General features: G+C 42.8%; 1 protein-coding gene across 2 annotated transcripts; it reads right to left on the bottom strand.

Moving 5' to 3' along the window:
- Positions 1-1,301: 1,301 nt before the first annotated feature.
- On the bottom strand, positions 1,302-10,233 carry Ggct (gamma-glutamylcyclotransferase). Of its 2 annotated transcripts, XM_042695126.1 has the most exons (4): positions 10,038-10,233; positions 5,435-5,580; positions 3,285-3,420; positions 1,302-1,912 (listed from the first exon to the last, which is right to left on the bottom strand). In XM_042695126.1, exons 1-4 carry the CDS (start codon positions 10,176-10,178, stop codon positions 1,772-1,774), a joined length of 564 nt encoding a protein of 187 aa, XP_042551060.1. In that variant the 5' UTR covers positions 10,179-10,233; the 3' UTR covers positions 1,302-1,771. The 2 variants fall into 2 exon arrangements, with proteins under 2 accessions (XP_042551060.1, XP_042551061.1); XM_042695127.1 differs by lacking the exon at positions 3,285-3,420 and having other exon boundaries at positions 1,770-1,912.
- Between the last annotated feature and the right edge of the window lie 7,523 nt (positions 10,234-17,756).

Here is a 17,756-nt window from a genome sequence, read left to right as displayed (position 1 = left end):
GTAAGTTTCACAGACTTTTCTGCCTGGGCTGGCTTCAAACTGCAATCCTCAGCTCTCATTCTCCTGAGTAGCTTGGATTATGGGTATGAGCCACTGGTGCCTGGGTCTGAATCTACCACTTTTTAAAAAATCATTTTTTTTTCTAAGAGGTTTCACTTTAAGGTATTATAAATGCACTCGGAAGAAACGCAGAAATCCACTCTGAACTCAATTTTCCCCATTGGTAACACCTTGCATTGTTATAACCAGAGCATAACATAGTAAAGATACAAAACATTTCCAGCACTACAGAGATGCCTGGTGGTGTCCCTGATCTAATGTGCCCCTTCTTTTTTGGGGGGGGTCCGGTCATGGGGTCTGAACTCTGGGCCTGGGCGCTGTCCCTCAGCTCTTCAGCTCAAGGGTAGTGCCCTACCACTTGAGACACAGTACTACTTCTGGCTTTTTTCTGCTTATGTAATGCTGAGGACTCCAACCCAGGGCCTCATGCATTCAAGGCAAGCACTCTACCACTGAGCCAACTTCCCAGCCCCATAACATGCCCCTTCTTATCCAATCCTAATTTTGTTATTTCAAGAATGTTAAGGCTGTGGGATCATCTACTAGGTAACTCTGGGATAGCTGTTTCCCTTGCAGTATAATTCTCCAAAGATGTACCAGGCCATTGCATGTATCAGTCTTCCCAATTCTTTCACTCAAGGCTAGCACTCTACCACTTTAGCCACAGCACCGCCTCTGGCTTTTTCTGTTTATGTGGTTACTGAGGAATTGAACCTAGGCTTCATGCATGTGAAGTAAGCACTCTACTACCAAGCCACATTCCCAGCATTCTGTCCTAATCTTTTTTTTGGGTCCGGTCATAGGGCCTGAACTCTAGGCCTGGGCACTGTCCCTCAGCTCTTCAGCTCAAGGCTAGCACTCTACCACTTGAGCCACAGCACCACTTCCGGACTTTTTTCTTTTCTGCTTATGTGGTGCTGAGGAATCGAACCCAGGGCCTCAGGCATGCAAGGCAAGCGCTCTACCACTGAGCCACCTTCCCAGCCCCTCAGTCCTAATCTTAATACATTTATTTACTCCCGTAACCATCAAAATAATCCTAAAACATAAGTGATTAGATTATCCCTGGCCTACAGGTGAGGACACTGAGTCAGGAATAAAGTTGGAGTCTCACAGGAAGCAGTGGCGCTGGCCTTGAACCTAGGCCACCAGGTTCTTGTGGCACCAACCCCTCTGGTTCCAGAATATGTGATGATTTGGGTTTAACAACATGACACAACAGAGCACTTTCATAGGGAAAATAGATTAAACACAAATACATTTATTTGTCTAAGAACAGTAAGCCATTTTCAATTTTTAAACTTTTTTTTAATCAACTGTCTCTTCAATTTCCTTACTCTTCTGAAGTTGATCATTTAAAGAAATGGTCAGACAGAGCAAAGCAATTTACCAGCACTGTCATCCAGTGGGATGCAAATCTACCCTTCCTCACAAAGCAGGAAGACATGATCAACTTGAGATAGTTGTTCTAGGTGTTCTCAGGAGAACCCACACCAAGCACCCATGCATTCCAGGAACTCACCCCTTTGTAACTGTCTAATTCAAGACCCAGGTAGTCAGAAAATAGGGAATCACCCAAGTGAGACACCCTTCCCAGCACTGTTAATAATCAGCAGATTAATTCAGAAGTTTTCCCAGAGCCCTGTTCTCCAAATATTAAAAGTACTGCCTAATAGTACATTGAGTATGTCCAGTTGTATTCTGTTAGGTTCTACAGTTTGGCTTCGCCTTTTTTGATGATATCTTCTATTTCTTCTGAGACCTTTCCATTATAGTCATTTGGTTCTATTGCATTTAACTTCTCTTGATAGTCCAGGGGTAAACCATTTTCCTTTGCGCCCAAGCAAATAACCTAGAAATGGTTAAAACAAACAAATATAATGCTTTTAGTTAGGAACATAATAGAATGCCACAATTCTACTTGCATGGTAAGAACCTTAAATAATAGCTTTCAGAGAATTCCAAAATCAGTAATTCTGGGGAAAAAATTAGACATAACTTTTTCTCTCACTTTGACACGAAGCACAGGAGTTTTCAAAGCTGCCTGAAGCATCTTCACAGAATGGTAATATTAATAACGTGAACAAGTTCTTCAATTCAGATTTTGTTGAGATTAAGACAAAAATCTACCTTATGTTACAGAATTTGCATAGTCGTTTAGGGAAAACCACCATTCTTCAGAAAGAAGTTGCTCTGACCTCAGTCCCTTGGTCTACTCGGCTCTGAATTAGACATGGCAGTAAATGGCAACCGGGTTTAGGGGCACACTGGAGACCCATATCAGGCTAAATTGATTAAAATATAGGCAGCACACTGGGAAACACCTGGAACTTCCTACACATTGTGAATGGCATCCTGACTGAAAAGGAGGTAGAGGTCCCCTATTCCTGTCCTGGTCATGCAAGGGTGGCTTCTCCGACTCTGAATGCCAGTGGTCCTTAACCCTGACCCTCAAGTGTACCATTTCGTCTCCACTGTAGGGTGGAAAACATGTTGACAGTAGTAATTCTACTTTTCCAAGAAAAAAAAAAAAAAAGAAACAGTGTTCATGAAATACTGTTTTGTGAGGAAAAAAATTATAAAAGCATAACTGCAAACTAAACCTATTAAAATATACACATACACCTGCACTTTAAGAAATACGAGTAGTAGAAGCTTTTTATTTATTTATTTATTTTTATTTTTTGGGTCTGGTCGTAGAGCCTGAACTCTGGGCTTGGGTGCTGTCCCTCAGCTCTTCAGCTCAAGGCTAGCGCTCTACCACTTGAGCCACAGCGCCACTTCCGGCTTTTTTTTTTTCCTGCTTATGTGGTGCTGAGGAATCGAAACCAGGGGCTCAAGCATGCAAGGCACGGGCTCTACCACTGAGCCACCTTCCCAGCCCCGAGTAGAAGCTTTTTAAAACAAAGTTTTAGAAATAGTTCTATTGTTAGACATAAATGTATATAGTTTAGATTCACACACACACACACACACACACACACACACACACATTTTGGTGCTAGGATTGAACCCAGGGTCTCACTCATGCTACCACTAAACCAAATCACCAGCCCCTGGAGAGTACTTGAGAAATGCCCCTTAAGTAAATAGCTATCTTTTTTTTTAATTGTTTTATTAAAATATCATATGAAATTTAAAATGGACAAAGCCTTGGGAAAACAAGACATTCTCCAATTTATCTCAATGAAAATTAAGACTCGCTGAACACCTAAGCAGCTTACCTTTTTGTATTGTGGCGAGGGAGGAGCACTCTCATAGTTTGTCATCAGGTAACTGCGACAGTCTATTTCTTTCCCTTCTTGAGTAGAAACTTTAATTTCTATTACAACATATACTCCATGTTTAACCCCTTCTTGTCTGAAACCAGAACAGCCAAATAATTACCATTAATCCAGGAAAGTTGGTTTACTGGTTCAAATCTCTTAAATCAAGTTGGGGGTACAAGACTAGTAATTGAACTGCCTATAAGGATGTATTTCTCCCTGCATAACTTGGAATATGGCGAACACGTAAATAATACCATGCCAAAGCACACTTAGCATTTTAGCAGGGGAGCCTGAAATTCAGTGGTCCAGCTGGTCCTAGACTTAACAGTATAGCCAGTCAGCTCTGAGACTCAGTGGTACAATCAGCTCTGAGGTTCAGTGGTACAATAAGTTCTAAGGCTCGGTGTTACAGCTGGCCCTAGACTAAGTGGCACAGTAAGCTCCGAGGCTTAGGGATACAAGCTCAGTGGTACAAATGGCTCTAAGACTTACTAATAGAATCAGTTCTGAGGCTTAGCAGTACTGTTGGCTCTGAGGCTTAGTGTTACAATCAGCTCTGAGGCTCAGTGTTAGAGTCAACTCTGAGACTTAATGGTACAGTCAGCTCTGAGGCTTAGTGGTAGTCAGTCCTAGATTTAGTGGTTCAGCTGGCTCTGAAATTTAGTGGTAGAGTCAACTCTGAGACTTGGTGGTAGAGTCAACTCTGTATTCACAGGTTCCACATCCACATATTCAACCAACCTCTGATCAAAAATTGGGTTTGAGCCAAATGCATACAGACTTTCTTCTTTGTCATTATTTCCTTAAAAATAAGGTCTAACAATTACTCCCACAGCATTTGCATTGTGTTAGGTATTGAAGTGACTTAGAGATGACTAAGCACACAAAGCAGGATATGCACAGATTATTTATACATATTATGTAGCTTTAGTACTCTTGGTGTCCTGAACCAAGGCCTTGTGGATACAGAGGCTCAGGGTTTCTAAAAGATAGATCTGCATATTTCTCCTGTCTGAACACTTGCTTAAGTATATTTATTGCTCTGTATGCCCTCAAACACTGTTCTTATAAAAGGTAGACTGCATCCTCTGACAGCAAGAGAATGTCTCTCCCCAGAGAAAAGCTGCGAGGGCAGGTTATTCTTGCTTGAATGAGGCAAGGATGAAATGAGTCAGATAACACATCCTTCTCAAGTCCTACTCGTTTCTGCCAACTTGTTTTGAATTAAATGCTCTGTCACACAACTCAGAGTTCTAGTTATAAAAACTATCCACACATTCTAATATGTTGCCCATTCTTCTACAAATGATTACTTATTGGCTGAACTGCTTATTAATTGTTAATTGCATCAACTGTAATCTTTTGCAAATCATTTTCTTTTTCAGTACTGGAATTTGAGCTCTGGGCTCTGTGCTTGCTAGCAAGCATTCTACCATGTGAGCCATACCCCTAGCCCTTTTTTTCCTTTAACTTTTTTCAGGCAGGGTATCATAGTTTTGGCCCAGGCCAGCTTTGGACTAATTATGATTCCCCTGCCTATCCTGCTCATGTAGGTGAGATTGCAGTTCTGTACCATAACACCCAGCTGCAATCTTAAATAAAAAGAAAAACTGCAAAAAATAATTTTTTAAAACTATGAACAAATATAACAGCTTCCTTTTTTTTTAATGGGTCTTGGGGCTTGAACTCTGGGCCTAGGTGCTATCCCTCAGCTCTTCAGCTCAAAAATGAGCACTCTACCACTTGAACCACAGTGCCATTTCCGGTTTTCTGGTAGTTAATTGGAGGTAAGTGTCTCATGGACTTTTCTGCCTGGGCTGGCCTCGAATCGCAATCCTCAGATCTCAGCCTCCTGAGTAGCCAGGATTACAGGTGTGAGCCACCAGTGCCCAGATGGCTTCCATTTTTTAACATAAGAGATTACAAACGTTCCCCCAAATCAGAATGACAAAATATTTTCTTCCTAGATTTGTTTATCCTGAAGTATAAAGAGTATGTCTGTAGGAAGTAGAAATGTATAGTTTTGAAAAACTAACACACAAGCATACATCCTTCCATAAAATCCACTTTCTGAATTAGTTAACTTATAATTAGAAGCCACCTACTCATCCAGGGAACTTAAATTGCTTTCGTTCATTTTCCATACCACTCCCCACACTTCATCGCCAGGACTTTGAAAAACGGTAGCTATACCTCCATGCCACCTTTCACTTGTTTTGCCTTGGAAATTGCCAAAGTCAAGCTTAAAATCCTACAAAGGAAACCAAAGTGATAGAATCAATATTCACTTGAACCCAAATTTCCCTTCTGAAAATAAAAAGGATTTACCTTGAACTCCATGTAAATAAATTGTTCAAAAAACTTTCAAGTTCCTCCTATGTGTAGAAGCTGTAGGAAATACAAAGATTAAAAAAAAAAAAGACAGAGACCCCAGGTCTCAAGGACATATTTTCCTTAAAAATAAAATGTATATTGAATATGTATAGCATCTTAACATTTTAAGTCATAAGGAAAAAGATCTTGTAACTCTAATATCTTAACACTATTACTTTCATTTCTGCAAATTACTTCCCAGTCTACTTACATGTGTGTACATTACTTAGAGACCTGCTAGGTAATGGACTCATGAGTTATAATATGCTTTGATGTCTGGAGATCACCCCAACAACCTCTATCACCCACCACATTTTCCCTAAGGGAGCTAGCATTTCTCTAGACTGTAGACTTAAGAATGCTGTATCCTTAATTTATAAGCATACAAATAAGTATTTGTATACTTATGAATTGTACTGATCTATCTACAATAACTATAGTAGCAGCTAAAACTTGAACATTACTGGTTATTTATTTTATAACAAGGAAAAACTGCAGCCTGGAAAGACTGAGCAACTTGCCTGAGGTCTCAGGACTGTTGGAGCCATGACATGAACAATTGGGATGAGGGTCTAGAGGAAGAATAAAATTCCTGTGGGGAGATTTCTTTCCATCTTTCCAGGGCTTAGTTCTCTTAATAGACCAAAAAAAAAGGCTAGAATCAATAATAACACTAGAGTACTTTTTTTAGTTTTATTATTTTATCCCTCTCATTTGTTTTCTCAAAAATCTGATCAGACACTTTGGGAAATAGGCTGGTTTGAGAGCTCAGGACCTTGAACTGGCACAGTGAGTTATCTCTAGCACCAAGCACCTGTGGCAAGACATTGGTATGTCTGATCAAAGCTACAATCACACAGGGATTGGCTGTCTATTGCTAAATCCAACAGACAGCTCTCATTTCTCATCTTGCTCCATTTCTTGGCTATTTAGGATATGAATAAGCACCCTCTTCTGCCAGGCCCTCTTTTTAGATTTTCAGGCTCCTCCTTGATCTCCCCATCCTCTTTGACAATTCCTCCTCTATTACTAGATCTTTAAATGCCAGCAGTTTCAAGTGCTACACAGTGCTTTCATCATCTTTCAAATAGGTACAGATTGCTCCTGAGCCTCAAAAGTGATTAAGACATGGCCTAGCACATAGTAGGTACCTAACAGATATTATCTAATAGTGTGCTATTACTTAGCCATCTAGCAAGCATTTAACTCAGTATGTTCAAAGTGAACTTACAAGTTTTCACTTGCCAAAAAGATATTCCTCATTGTACACATCACCATCATCTGCCTGGTTGTGCAAAACCTTGAGTCTCTTACTTCACAACCAATCATCTAGCTTTTCCAGCTATCTCCTATCTCTCAAGTCCATCTATCTTCCCCTGCTGCTACCCTACTTCAAGGTGCCAGTCATTATCTTTGGCATGGGTGCTACTAAAACTTTACAACTGGGTTCCCCACACCCACCTCTGTCCCTTTCAAACCTATCTTCCATAGCAACCAGAGTGAGCTTTCAAAGACATTCCATTCTATTTGCTTCCATTCCATTGTGCTTAAGTGACAGGCTAAAGTCTTACTGGCCACTGTAATTCTATTAATGTATGGCCCTTTCCTACATCTCATGGAGTTCACTTACATCTTTCTTTAGGACCTTTGCACATACTGTTCCCTTGGTTCCCTTTTCTTCCCATCTCCTGAATCATTCAGATACCATATTAAGTTTTAGTCCCATTTTCACTGAGTGCCAAGGCCTAGCTAATCTCAGGACCTGAGATCTAAGGATTCTGTACTTCAAAGCCAGCCGAGGCAGGAAAGTCCAGGTGAGACTCATCTCCAATTAACCACCAGAAAACTGGAAGTGGAGCTGTGGCTCTAAGTAGCTTGAGCAAAAGAACTCAGGGACAGTACCTAAGCCCTGAGTTCAGAAAGCCCCACAACCAATAACAACAATCAAAAACAAAGCCGGGCACTGGTGGCTCACGCCTGTAATCCTAGCTACTCAGGAGGCTGAGATCTGAGGATCGCGGTTCAAAGCCAGCCCGGGCAGGAGAGACTGTGAGACTCCTATCTCCAATAAACCACCAGAAAACTGGAAGTGGCGCTGTAGCTCAAGTGGTAGAGTGCTCGCCTTGAGCTGAAGAGCTGAGGGACAGCGCCCAGGCCCAGAGTTCAAGCCCCACAACCAACAAAAAAAAAAAAATCAAAAACAAGTCCCATTTTTGAGTGAGGGAAGAGGGTGACATTGTCCAAAAAGAAATGTACTCGTTACCTGACTTATGTAACTGTAACTCCTCTGTACATCACCTTTATAATAATTTTTTTTTAAAGAAAAGGGCTAGGAAAGTGGCTTAGTGGTAGAGTGCTTGCCTAGCATGCATGAAGTCCTAGGTTCACTTTTTCCGTACCACATAAACAGAAAAAGCCAGAAGTGACACTGTGGCTCAAGTGGTAGAGTGCTAGCCTTGCACAAAAAAAGCAGCTTAGGGACAGTGCTCAGGCCCTGAGTTTAAACCTCTGAGTTCAAGCCCCAGGACTGGGGAAAGCAAGCAAGGAAGGAAGGAAGGGGGAAGGAGGGGAGAGGGGAAGGAGAAGAGAGGGAAGGGAGAGGGAGAAAGAGAGAGGGGGAAGGGAGGGAGGGAAGGAAAGAGAAGGAAATAAGGAAGGGAGAAAGGGAGGAAGGAAAGGAGGGAGGGAGGGAGGCAGGGAGGGAGAGAGAGAAGAGAAAAGACAAGAAAAGAAAAGAAAGAAAAGAAAAGAAAGAGCTGGGCGCCAGTGGCTCACACCTATAATCCTAGCTATTCAGGTGGCTGAGATCTGAGGATTGAAGTTCAAAGCCAGCCAGGGCAGGAAAGTCTGAGAGACTCTTATCTCCAATTAACCACTCAAAAAACCGGAAGTGGCACTGTGGCTCAAGTGGTAGAACACTAGCCTTGAGCTGAAGAGCTAAGGGACAGCGCCCAGGCCCAGAATTCAAGCCCCATGACCAACAAAAAGAAGAAGAAAGAAGAAAGGAAGAAGGAGGAGGAGGAGGAGGAGGAGAGGAGTCCCATTTCTGGAGGGCTTCCTGGTTGGGTCCTCTGGTCAGACATTGATGCACCTTGCATATCTCATTTGATTGACCACACCTATAAATGAACAATTATCTATGTGTTACTTCTTCTCCCACCTCTGATATAACCACTTGGACTTCCTTCTACATTTTAGACCTTTCCTATCTTATGAGCTTGGCGATGGAGATGGAGTATCAAGACCCAACTCCAATTTCTAAAGCTCCAAAAGCTTCAGAAGCCAGATTTTTCTCAGATTTTCTTGTAGTCAGGGCATGATACATGGCCAAGACTTAACAGATCAGGGCATCCTACCTGTGGTTTTGAATTAGAAGTCAGTGTTCAAGGTCATCAGGGTCTCTGCTTTGGTCTGACTGTGCATCATTAGTCTCAGGAGCAACAGGAGTGCAGCACAGATGGTGATGGTAATGCATCATGACACAGACATGTCTGCCACTGGTAGCGGTACACAGCGGCATCCTGACTGTGCCAGTTGTGCTAGAATGCTGGTTGTACCCCTTTAAGCTTGTTTAGTCAGCATTTGCTCCTGCCTTTCTGGTCACTCTTAGCTCTCCAACTGCCTTTCAACTTTTTTTCCCCCTTAAATCAGCCAATTTCTGCTGCTTCCAGCTAAAAATTCTGACAAAGTTAGCAGAGATCATGTGTGTTTAATTCAGTGGTGTCAAAGATTTTGCGCAGGATTCTCCTACAGGCTGGAGGTCCTCAACCTAGAATGTAACTGCCAACTTTGCCTGAAGAATATGTGCGAAATGGGATGTGCATGTTGTACTGAAGGGCAATGATGTAGCAACAGTGGTTAAAACCATCCAGTCTCTAGCCTGAGGAGGACCTCTCTAACAGGAGGGAAGCAATTTCTACACTATGATTTGACAAATCCTCTAACAAAGGACTCGCCAGTACTTCCCTCCCCGAGAGAAGGGTTCTCTGGAGGGCAAGCGACCGCATCCCAGGACGCGCGGGGTTGGGGACCGGAAAGAGGGAGCGCGGACCAGGACAAGGGGTAGGGGACAGGTGGAGGAAGCCTGGTCTAGGAGGACGCGGGGCCAGGGGCCAGGTGTGGGGGAGCCCAGTCCAGGAGACGCGAGCCCGAACCAGGAGGATATGGGAACGGGTGGCGGAGAGGGGGTGGGGGGGCAGAAGCCCCGCTCAGGCCGGGGTGGATGCTCCCTGCCCGCTGCAGGCCTCGCCGGCGTGGACACAAGCATGCCCTCCGCGGGCCGCGCACCCAGCCTAGGTGCGCTCAGCCCGCACACCGCGGGCGGCGGGCACTGACCTGAAGGCGGGCCACGCAGCAGAACGCTGCCGAAGGGTTTCGCAGGTGGATCCTCTCCGATAGCAGGTTGCTACCGTAGGCGAAGTACAGGAAGGAGTCCCCGTGCTGCCCCGCGCTGTCCTCGTAGGCCGAGCTCGCCATGGCTGACAGAGTCGCAACGCCAGCTGAACCCGCTGCCACCCGGCTTAGAGAAAGACCGCTACGCGGGGGCGGGCGGAGCCGAGACAGCGCCCTTCTGATTGGCTGCGGCAAACCTGAGAGACCCACCTCCTTTGATTGGCCCGTCCCTCCCCACCCACCTCCTGCCCTCCGCTAGGTCCCGGAAACACCCTAGCGACGTGGCGACCCAGGCTCATTCCTCATTGGACATGCTCTTCTGATGTTCTGCCTCCTTCCCCAAACGCTCTCTGACTGGCAGGTATTAGGGCCAATGGGTACTTGCAGGGTCTATCCCTTGGGTCTCACGGGCGTGGCTTAAGCGGTTTCCGGGTTGTGGGAAGTCCTAGCCCTTGTCGGAGCGGGAATGACCGTGCAGTTGAAGCCCCGCACCGCGCCCTCGCCCACCGACTCCTTGCGGTCACCACCTCGCACCCCACCCGAGCCTTTGCCTCTGGAGGCCTGGGGAAGCTGGCGCCGAGTTCGAGGCCCCACTTGACGTGCACACGACACGGAGTACCACCGGGGCCTGAAAATAACTTAGGGTCTTGGGTAAACACCTCTCCGTGGCTAATCTGATTTGCGTGCGTGTTGTCTTGTTTTGAGACAGAGACTGCATAGATAGCCCAGGCTGGCCTACCACATGCGACCCACCTCCCAAACGCTGGTAGTACAGTCCTGCACCATTGTGCCCACCTTTGTACTGTTGGTTGAAAAGAGCCGGGAGGCAATGGCTGGCCCTTTTGCTTAGCACTCAGGTGTGGACCCTGAATCCCCCTCCCTCCAGAAGGCACCAGGGCCTCTTGGAGAAATGTCTTTGCCTGGTCATAAGCTTAGGAGTCAATCTCAAGAAAGAACAGCCTTCTGACAATTGGAGCATCAAAAAGATAAGAGTCACTGCAGAATGATAAAACATATTAAGTACATGAAAAGGCTACTCCCCCTCCACCCAAGAAAAGAGTAAGCCAAATTAAAGAGCAAAGGGAAAGCAAACCTTTCTACACTATTGTGACTATCACCCCCATTCTTACTCTGAAAAATGGCAATATCCAGGTCACTGCCTTCCCAATACTGGGTTATAAGGAAACAGTTTCATCTGTATAGTATGTCTGTTCACTAAGTGGTGCAGAGGAAATGATAGAAATGGAAGGCCTCCATTCTGCAGTCCCTAACGAAACAACAGATCCATGCCAGGATCAATGAAACCATCTATGAAAAAGGCTAAAGGGAATCTTTACTGGGTATCAGCTCATCCTCAGGGATTTCTCCTGGTCATCAAGGGAAAACATAATCCTCCTACTTTATCCCAGATCAATCGCACCAGTGAAAAAGGGCCAGCCTTACTGTGTGTCTCCTGATGTGATCTATCTGTAAATGTCTCCCAAAATCTGTACTCTCTGCATAACCCTTTAAATCTACCTACCTGAGGAGCTACAACTATAAAAAGACATCAAAAGGAAACAAAGGGAAAAACCCAGAACAACTGGGACATCCTACTGAAAAATGGCGCAGGCTCTTAAATGTCATTGCCAGGTAAATGAAAATGGTCAGGCTCATTCTGGAAGCAAAGGCAGGATTGCTCATAATTTTGAAGCCAACCTGGGCTGCAGAGTTTCAAAACAAATGTGAATTCTTGCTGGGCATGGTGGCACATGCCTTTAATCCCAGCACTCAGGAGATAGAAGCAGGAAGATTAAGTCTTCAAAGCCAGCCTGGACATATATAGGGAGACTTGTCTCAAACAAAACAGTAATTGCAAATAAAACACAATACTGAGGAAGACTTAAGAGACACTTGAGAGAATAAACACAATAACTTGATTCTGGTTTAATCAAATATAAAGTAAATTTAGGGAAAATTGAACATTTTAAACGGGTTATAGATAATAATAATACTAATAGAATAATGTAGAAAAATGTAATTTAGACCATATCCTGACATTTGGGGTGAAATATTACTTTTAAAATAATTCTGAAAAACACAGTGTTAAATGTTAAATGGAATGATGTATATGTGGATGTTTACTGTATTATTTCTCTCCTGTATGTCAACATAGTATTGAGCCCACAGTAAGCAATATCAATTGATATAACATTATAATTACATGTTATGTAATCTGCAAGTAGGAAGATTCATACCTCCACCCAACCCCAAGATCAAGGCAAAAATTGAAACATACCTTGGTATTCCAGGGAGCAAGTTGCTTGTCTTAGCAAATCACACACGATTTCATCATGTATTCTCAAGATCTCTTCTTTAGAATGTTATCATTTAAGACATCCTGCTTCTAAAATTGCTTTCAAATATGTAAAATGTTGAGGCTAGCCTCAAACTCAGTCTTCTTGCCTCAGTCTCTTGAGTATGTACCTCCAAGTCCATCCATGTAATTATTTTAATGGTATTAATTCTACATGTCTCGCTAATTGCTTAATTTTATGGCAATTGATTTTTCTCACTATTTTGCAGAATATTTATGAAGTTGAGCATTGGTGTTTCCTTAAACTTTACAGAAAAACTTTCACCACTCCAAGCATTCTTTTAGCTCCTCTGTGTAAATTGTAGTGTAATGATCCATGTTGGCTGGCAAGGGGTAGTATGATGGTAAAGTTAAGTTATATTTTTGTTTAAGTTATAAGATGTAGCCAAAACCACGACATTCCATGAATGTTCATTGAATTCCAGGCACTGGTCAAACTCTTGTATGTATCAGTTCATTTAATCCTGAAAATGTCCTCACAAAGGAAGTTCTGATATTATCCTCCCATTCCATTAGCTGGAGCTCAGGGTATAGAATAACTTGCCTCCGGTTGTAGTCTATCAGGCCATTGATCTCTAGAGTCACACCTGGGTGTTGCCTCTCAAATTTTCTCAATTGGTGTGTCCTGATGTTCTAGATAGAAACTATTGACAAATACCCACTTTTGGTGCAATCTCTTTGCTAGATGAGGGAATACTACAAAATAATGATTCTAGTCTTCAATCACTTGATAATAATGAGGTTATATTTCTTCCAAATATTGTCTTTTAACCCAGTGGTCTTCAGGTTTTTATTATTAAAATTTCTTAAGCATTCTTGAGCATGTATATGTACAATTATGTATATAGTAACATGCATTAACATACACATATTTAGTACTATATCATATTTGTAGCATTATGTTAATATGATTAGTATAGTAATAAAATACATTATGTATTATATATAAATATTAAAAACTAAGCTGTTTTAACTGTTGTGATTTGTCCATGGACTAATTTTAAGGCAAATATACATGTAGGTCAAAATTAATTATAAATAGGAATTAATGGAGGATCAGATAGACTTTTTGTAAATTGTCTGTGTCTGCCTGACCTTAACACATCTTACTAGAAAATCATTATGCACACCATACTGAAAGTGATGAGATTTCACCAAAGCCTAAAAAATACCAAGTCTGTCCCTTTATTCTTTTTTTTTTTTTTTTTTGGTCGTGGGTCTTGAACTCTGGGCCTGGGTGCTGTCCTTGCACTCTTCAGCTCAAGGCAAGCGCTCTACTGCTTGAGCCACAGTGCCAATTCCGGTTTTCTAGTGCTTTATTGAGAAAAGAGTCTCACGGAGTTTCTTGCCCAGGATGGCTTTGAACCGTGATCCTCAGATCTCAGTCTCCTCAGTAGCTAGGATTACAGGCATGAGCTACAGGCGCCCGGCCTGTCCCTTTATTCTTCATTGTGTTTGCAAATTTAGTAATGTATTCCTTTACACCAATCTCTTCTCCTCTTCCTCCCCCACTGTGTGTGTGTGTGTGTGTGTGTGTGTGTGTGTGTGTGTGGTGTGTGTGTGTGTGTGTGTGTGTGTGTGTGTGTGTGTGTTTGTGTATGTGTTTCAGGCTTAAAGTCAGGGCCTGGCTGCTGTCCTTTAGCTTAAGGCTAGTGCTCTACCCTTGTGAGCCACAGCTCACTTCTTGCTTTTTAGTGGTTATTTGAAGAGAAGAGTCTCACAGGCTTTCCCACCCAGGCTAACTTAGAACCATCATTCTTACTGAAATTCCAGTTTCCTGAATAGCTAGGATTATAGGCATGAGCCACCAGTGCCTGGCTACACCAATCTTTTAAATTATGCTTCCATTTGGTGAGAATCAGTTAATTTTGTTGGTGTAGGTGGGTCACGCCTGCAACCCTAGCTATTCAGGAGGCTGAGATCTGTGGATCATGGTTTGAAGCCAGCCTGAGCAGGAAAATCCATGAGAAAGTCTATGCTAGCCTTGAGGAAAAAAAAGAAGCTTAGGGACAGCGCCCAAGCTCCAGGACCAGCAAAAAAAAAAAAGTTAATTCTTTGCAAATCCATTTAACCCGAAAGGGGCAAGTGACAATTAATCTCAAGAAGTAAAAGGTGTGTAGATGAGAATTGGCCCTCCTCAAGGAAGCACTCCCACTTCAGGACATCTCACACCTCTCTGTAACAAGGATGGTCAGCTGGTTAGGGCTGTAAAGTTACAGTAGAGAAAAAAATCCCTACATTACTAGGCAAACTTACTTATTATACTCAACAGAGTACAGGAAAATAAATTCTAATATTTTAGATTGAATTCTAATATTTTAGATTAGGTTTAGAACATTTTGTTTTTCACACCTTGGCAGACCCATTAGCTCCTCCATTCTGAGTACCTCTGATATAGCCAACTTGAGCATTCATCATTTTCAATAGTGCTTCTAGGGGAGAATTTACATATCATGCAACTTGGATGAACTGTATGAAAAGAAGGCCATGTGCCTGCTGGGGAAGGCCAGCTGATACTGAGGAAAGCCAGCCAGACACAGTGGTATTGCAGTGGAACAAAGATTCTATCTTTTAGCTCAGTGGGCTGAGAAATGCAATCTTGCCTGCAGATTCACCCTGACTGGACCCACATGAGATGGATGCACACATCAGAATGTGTACACTTGTGATACAAGTGAAAACTGTAACAGACAAACCATATCCTGCTGAACCACGAGTTTAGCACGCCTGAACTGTACTTGGAGGTCAGGTGGCACGCACTCTCACAGAGCTGGCTGCTCTACTGGTTCTGATACTTGGATGTTAGGACTATGGCCGTGGGACTGAATATGGGAAGAAAAGGACCCATGTGGGTTCTTTGTAGTAGTGGAGCAGACCAGCCTTGCTGAAGGATTATGGATGGGTTACCTGAGAACCAAACTATCTTCTAGCTGCCATGCATCTCCTCAGTAGCTTTCTTTTCAGAAGGAAGCACTGCCTGAGGAAGACAGAGATGTATTTTTCTCTGTAAGAACTGAAACTGAGTCTGAAAGGGTTAGGAAACTGTAAGCTATGATTATTGCTTTTAACAGCATTGTCTGGACATGTGGATATGTGGATGGATGATGGAGGAAGATGATCCTGCAACAAAGAAGAAAGCAGTCTGGAGGTAGAGAGGTAAGTGGGGTAAAAGTCCTAAGCCATTTCAGTGTCCACTTCAGCTGTTCCCAAGAGCCAGTCAGAGTTTTCCATTTGGTTGATGGATATCTTCACCAGTCTTTTCCTCAAAACTCCACTTGATGAAATACACAATGTTTATAAAATGTATATAGCTTAAGTGGAAACAATGCATTTATTTAATGCCACAATGGTGCTTCAAAGACCTCTAGCTCCCAAAGTAAAGTGTGTTTAAAGACATGTATTTTACATATAGATATATTCATATATGTATGTATATATCTATATATATATATATGTATGTCTATATACACACACAATTCCAGCACTCAGGAAAATGAGGCAAGAAGATTGTCAGGTTGAAACCAGCTTGGGGTACATAGTGAGACTGTCTCAAACAACAACAGCATAAAATAAATATGTAAATATACATTAATGATCTAGAAGATATAGAAACCATCCATAAGGTTCCAGACAGTATGACACATTAACTAGGAGGATATGAACTAGCTATTGAGAAAGTGTCCTTCTGGGTGTGGTAGCTCACACCTGTAATTCTGGCAACTTGGAAAGCTGAGATGGTGAAGATCACATCTCAACAGAAAAAAAACTGGTACACTCCCATTGTCCCATCTTCAGTAGAAAGTATAAATAAGAGGATCATAGTCTCAGACATCCTATCTCAAAAATAACCAGAGTAAAAGGAGGTAAAGGTATGACTTAAGTGATAGAGTGTCAGTCTAGAAAGCTCAAGGGCCTGAGTTACAGAAAGGGGCGGGGAGGGGGGGCGGAGCATAGAGAGATGAGCTGGGTACTGGTTGGCTCATGCCTATAATACTAGCTACTTGGGAGGCTAAGATACAAGGATCAAGGGTTTGAAACCAATCTGGGCAGGAAAGTCTGTGAGACTATTTCCAATTACACACACACACACACACACACACACACACACACACAGTATTGCATTTGCTGTCTAAAACCTAGAATGACCTCTGAGCCAGTCTGAGCTCTGCATCCCTGTCTCTGCCCTTCTCTCCATTCAGTGGTTCCTACCCTCTCTCTAGCTGGTCACATCACAGCTAGATCCCTGAAACAGCTCTAGAGCTGTCTCTGACTCTGCTTGGCCCCAGTGATTCAAGGATGGTTAAGGAGGGGTTAGAACAACATGAGGTTGACATAAGGTGGGCTTGGATTCAAATTTGAGTAGAGTGTAAAGTTCTTATTAGGAGACTAGAAACACTTGGAAAAGGATATGGTTTATGGGAGGGCCTTGAATTTTGCGCTATGAAGTTCAGATACTGGCCAAAAGAGTCATTTTTTTCCACTTTTAATTGGGAGGGAGGATCCTTCTACAGCATTGGAAAAATCAATCTTGTGGCTAGGTTGAGGATGGTTGAAAAGGCAGCAGAGCGCTGGATACAAGCTCGTTTCAATAGGCAGGTCTAGGCAAGCCAGAGCCAGGGCAGTGGTTTGGCTAGAAGGGAGTGGGAACATTGCTCATTTGATTTTTATCATATCCCTCCTGTCTGTAAAAACCTGTGGAGGCTAATTTGGTTCATTACCAAACTGGGACTTCTGTGCAAACCTTTCATTATCTGACTCCATTCTGTGTGCCTTACTGATTTCTCAGGAGATGGAAAACCCTGGGGAAGCAGGGACCACATCTTGTATTGGTCCAGAGTCGAAATCTTTCCTACTGCACACTGGCTGCAAAATCCTCCTTTCCATGATTTCCCCCCCCCCCCCCACCTCCCCGCGGCCTTCTTTGATTTACTGAGAATGGTCCTTTAGATCTAACTTAAGATTTGAAAATGTATAAGGTATGTTAGCATACTCTGCATAAATTTTATGAAGACATAGTTGGCATTTGTATTGCACCTCCATCTAGGTTATGGTCTGGCACATGTCAAGAAGCATGCCAGAATATAGGAAATCAGCAGTGTTTTGGAGGAGAAAACAATGTACTAAAAGCCTGGTAGGCCATAATTTTTCAGAATGTTGGCAGGCAACCAATATTCTTATTTTCAGAGTAATACTAGTAAGTGTTCCAGTGTAGTTAGTACTAAATAAACAATCTTCTCTGATATGTTCCTAACAATATGCTTTGGAAAGTGTTAAGAGTATATTAGACTTTGCCAGAAAACCACCCA

This window comes from Dipodomys spectabilis, unplaced genomic scaffold, assembly GCF_019054845.1.
Source record: "Dipodomys spectabilis isolate Male_0828 unplaced genomic scaffold, ASM1905484v1 ptg000178l, whole genome shotgun sequence".
Classification (NCBI taxonomy): domain Eukaryota; kingdom Metazoa; phylum Chordata; class Mammalia; order Rodentia; family Heteromyidae; genus Dipodomys; species Dipodomys spectabilis.
This window is presented reverse-complemented; position numbering and strand designations above follow the sequence as displayed.